At 58.9% G+C, this 4,475-nt stretch overlaps 1 protein-coding gene across 1 annotated transcript in view; it reads right to left on the bottom strand.

Moving 5' to 3' along the window:
* Positions 1 to 4,398, bottom strand: part of NDOR1 (NADPH dependent diflavin oxidoreductase 1) — a gene marked incomplete at its 5' end in the record, with an annotated part of 8,930 nt that extends 4,532 nt beyond the window's left edge. Inside the window, 5 exons of the mRNA XM_010015511.1 lie at positions 1,321 to 1,439; positions 2,004 to 2,150; positions 2,933 to 3,026; positions 3,743 to 3,850; positions 4,178 to 4,398. Coding sequence (XP_010013813.1) covers positions 1,321 to 1,439; positions 2,004 to 2,150; positions 2,933 to 3,026; positions 3,743 to 3,850; positions 4,178 to 4,398 — 689 coding nt within the window. The remainder of the gene's footprint in view (positions 1 to 1,320; positions 1,440 to 2,003; positions 2,151 to 2,932; positions 3,027 to 3,742; positions 3,851 to 4,177) is intronic.
* Between the last annotated feature and the right edge of the window lie 77 nt (positions 4,399 to 4,475).

Here is a 4,475-nt window from a genome sequence, read left to right on the forward strand (position 1 = left end):
ATGAAGCGGCCCCCTCCAGCATCCTTGTAGCCCCCTTCAGACACTGGAAGCTGCTCTGAAGTCTCCACGCAGCTTCTCTTCTCCAGGCTGAACAGCCCTAATGTTCTCAGCCTGTCTCCATATGGGAGGTGCTCCAGCCCCAATCATCCTTGTGGCATCCTCTGGACTTGCTCCAACAGCTCCATGTCCCTCTTATGCTGGGGACACCAGAACTGCACACAGTGCTGCGAGTGGGGTCTCACAACGGCAGAGGGGCAGGATCCTCTCCCTTGACCTGCTGCTCACACTCTGGGGGTGCAGCCCAGCACACTGGGGGGTTCTGGGCAAAAGTGCACACTGAAGCTGGGTCATGTTCAGCTTCCCTTCAACCAACACCCCCAAGTCCTTCTCCTCAGGCTGCTCTGAATCTCTTCTCTGACCAGTCTCTAGCTGTGCCTGGGACTGCCCCAACCATTGTACCTGTGGCTCTATGTATCTCCTACAGCTGCAGATACAGTGGCCCAATGCCCCTGCTTGCCTCCCTGTGTGGCACTACAAGGGCTCAGTGGCAGAAGACTCTCATGACAAATGGAGCAGGCAGAGGAGGGAGGCCGGGAGGCACACTGCAATGTGAGTCCTGTCCCTCCAGTCTGTGAGGGCAGGAGGAGGTGCTGGGGCTGCTCTCCAGGGACCAGCAGTGTGAGCCATCAGACAGAAGACACACTGGTCACCCAACAAACCTCTGCAGTGCTGCTCTGGGTCATCAAAGACCTGGCCTTCACAGAAGCATTCAGTTCATGCCTTGCAAGTGACTGGATAAAAGGTGCTGGCTTCATGTCAAGCCAGGAGAAAAGGACTGGTGCAGCTGAGCTACCTGGAAATACCAATTCTCAAAGACACTGCCTGGGAAATACGGGAGCAAAGTGAGGGGCTGAGCTCTGGGGGTGCTCATACCTCCAGGAGCTGTCTCCTCATGGCTGAGGCTTGGGAAGAGCTGGCACAGAGGCCACTGATCAGAGGGACACGGTGGGGAAGGTGGCACTCAACCCAGAAAGGTGAGTGCATGGTGATCTCTGAGAGGCTGGAAGCCTTTCCTCACTCACGTGGTCCAGCCAAAGCAAGCTGCTCACCCTTATCTGCTTCAGTGCTTGCTGGCCCTGTCCCAACCACCTTTCCACAACCCGGCTGGGCAGTGGCACTGCAGTGCTGGGGGGATGCCAGCCAGCACCAAAGTGACCACTGTGCCACCCCACCAGGCCCTCCTCAGGCCATGCCAACAGGTACAGGTGCAAAAACACTGGCAGAGTCCCATTGGTGCTGCCTTCTCCTCTGGGTACTAACCTGGTCCCTGGAGAAGGCCGTGAAGAGGGTCAAGAAGCCCTTTGCCACCAGCTCCTCCCACTCTGCCTGGCAGTAGAAGTCCTTGGATTTCTGGCGGCAGCCAAAGAACAAGCAGTTCCCTGCAGGGAGCAAAGCAGAGGGGCTGTGCTGGGGACTGAGCACCCTGTGAGTGCTGGGCATGGCTCCTATGGTGCCCACGGGACCTGTGGCTCTCATCTCTCTGCTGAGCTTGGCTAACAGTCCAGACCTGGAAGAGTCAGGAGCCACATGAGCATGAAGCCAAGTAACCTGTGGCAGCCAAAGGTCCCCAAGTGCTGGTAAAGCAGAAGATGGGGATCAGACAGGGTAAGAGGAGCTCCCCATGGCTACATGTTCCCCTCCAGAAGCCCCCCACTGAGACCCACAGCTGAGCTGGGGAAATAAGGATGGGACAAGGGCAGAGGCACAAGTCCTTGTGCAGCAGCAGAGCTCAGTAACCCATCTCCACTCAGAGAGCCAAGAAAGAGCCTCTGCAGAGCCCTGTCCCAACCCAAGGACAGCATCACAGCCTGTGAGTAACCACACAGGCTTCACACAGCAGGCTCTGGTCCTCACCTGCCCCAGAGCCCAGCTTGCTCCCAAACACAGCAAAGCCTGTGCCTGTCCAAGCCCTCAGGAGAACCCAGAGCCAGGGCCACCCTCACCTCTCTGTCCCTGTGCCACTCGCTCCTGTATTGCTGCTCGGAAAGGTGCCACCCCTGTGCCAGGGCCGATCATGATGACAGGGGTGTCGGGCTCAGATGGGAACTTCAGGCCCCCCTTCTTCACCCAAAGAGGCACCCAGACATCACCTGCAAAGCAAACAGACCAACTGGCACCACCCCACCACCACCTCCCTCCGAAGATCCAGGTGGCTCCTGGCTTAGCACCACCCCAGCACCAAGAACCCCAGTGCCGTGGGGACAGTAGGTGTGTGTGAAAAACACTTCAGATGTCTCAGCCCTGTCTCTTCAAGCACCTGAGTGAACCCCAGAGCAAGGCAAGAGCCCCACAGCACATGGGCTGTGGGACAGCCTTCTCCTCACACAGGGATGACAGCAATGGAGGTGAGCAGAGATCTCAGTCTGGCTGTCAAGTAAGGGAGGGCCACACTTGCCTCCTCTGGGAGCCAGAGGAGGGGTGAAGACCCTCATCTAGCTTCTTTGAGAAGATCCAATCTTGCCGTGGAGTAATGCAGAGTAGTTCTCTACTATCCTGCAGCAGGGACACCCCATGAGGACCATCCTTCTCAGAACTGGTGCTACAGGGCTGGAGGTGTCCAGCAGTGAGAGCACTACCAGCTCCAGGACACCAGGAGCAGCCCACTGTGGCACAGCAGGGCACTGGGAGCAGGAGGGTCAAGCAGCTGGGACATAACTAACTGCTCAGGGTGCTAAGGGCAAGAAAGAAGAGCATGCAATGCTCTGAAGAGGACAGGAGCAGCAGGGAAGGTCTGTCATCATGAGTTCAGCCCATCCTGCCAAGCCAGCATGCTCCAGCTGCCCATGGTGGTGGTGCTCCACCACAGTCCCACGGGAGCAGCACTGGGTGCCACGCAAGCACATAAAGATTCTGACAAAGTCCAAACAATTACCTTGATCTGGGTTGAGAGAAGCCAACCAGGTAGAGCAGAGGCCACGGCGGGGTTTGCTGAGCCGCGTCTTGTACCGCACCACTGCCATGAGGATCTGGATCCGGTCAGGATGAGCCTGTGCCCAGACAGGAGTCAGAAGAAACAAGAAGCCACCCAGCACAGCTCTGCAGGAAGAGCCCTGTGCCTGCTCCAGGGACAAAGCCTGGGCCCAGCTCCTGCCAGGGCACCTGCAGCACTCGGCCCAGCCTGAAACAGCCACTTGGACACAGAATGGAGCACACCCTGGCCCAAAACCTTTCCAGTGGGGAAGGGGATTTTCCCAAAGAGGCAGTGCTGTGGGAATGCTCTGCACAGGTAGCAACAGCAACAGACAGTGTCCAAGCCAAGAGGTGCCCATGGAGAACAAATGCCAGCTGTGCATGAGCTGACATATGCCGAGCCACCCGGGGCAGGTCCACTGCCACCTCCCGGCAGCAGCAGGAAGCAGCACCCCCCTTCCATGGCCACACTTCCCAGGGTGCTCCCAGCCTCCATGCCACCACATCCCACTGCTCCCTGTGACAAGGACACCAGACCTCTGCTGTGCAATGGGCCAGCCCTGGCACTTGTGGAGCCCTGAGGTTTACATCCAGCATGTCAGGGTGCTGCAGGCTTACAGAAGAACAGGGATTTGGGTGGGCTGTGGGTGCTCAGAGGGCCTGGGAGTACAGCCTGAACATCCACAGCGTGCACAGCACCAGTGGTCAGCCCTGGCCCTGCCAGACCATCAGCCCAGAACCTGACTGAGGCTGAAAGGGGCTGAGATCTTACCAGCATGGAGGAAGCAATGGAGAAGGCGCGGGGTCTGATGCGCGGGATGAGGTCCAGCAGGTAGTCGGGTGGAATGGCACACGTGGTGTGAGGGAAATCCCACATGACCTGCAAACCAAGGTGGGTGAGACCTGGGACAGCCCAGAAGCAGCCTGCCTGCTTCTCACGGGGTTAGAGGCTGCCCCACACTGCCCTTGACTGCAGACACCACCCCGGGTAACTCTGAGCACCAACCCTGTCCCACAACCCCCCTCTCACCCCCAGGCTGCAGCACAGGACCCATGACAGAGCCCAGGCAGCTTCAGAGCTGGTCTTAATCCCCCAGTGAAGTAGATGAAACTCCCCAGCCAAGAAATGGCTGATCCTCTGCCTGGGTGCTTCATCCATGGCACAGCCCTCACGGAGTGGCTCTGCCATGCTCTGGGGCAGCCTCACCTCCAGCGTGGTCCTGCGGGGCCGGTTGCAGTAGCTGTACAGCTCCTCCTGGCCCTGGGCAGAGCTGAACTCCTGCAGCTTCTCCCTCTCCAGCTCACTGGTGGAGAAGCAGGACAGGAGCTGGAAGAAGGAACGCCGTGGCACACAGGAGATGTCCAGGTAGTGCGTGACCAGGTACCGGATGGAGCAGGGCTGCGGTAGCAGGGCAGGAAGGGCTGTCCCTGCAGTGGAAGGCAGCGGGGGGAGCTCAGGCCAGCACGGGGCTGGATGCAGAGTACTGCCTGCCCGCTGCCCCTGC

Source organism: Nestor notabilis, unplaced genomic scaffold (assembly GCF_000696875.1).
Source record: "Nestor notabilis isolate BGI_N333 unplaced genomic scaffold, ASM69687v1 scaffold11425, whole genome shotgun sequence".
Taxonomy (NCBI): domain Eukaryota; kingdom Metazoa; phylum Chordata; class Aves; order Psittaciformes; family Psittacidae; genus Nestor; species Nestor notabilis.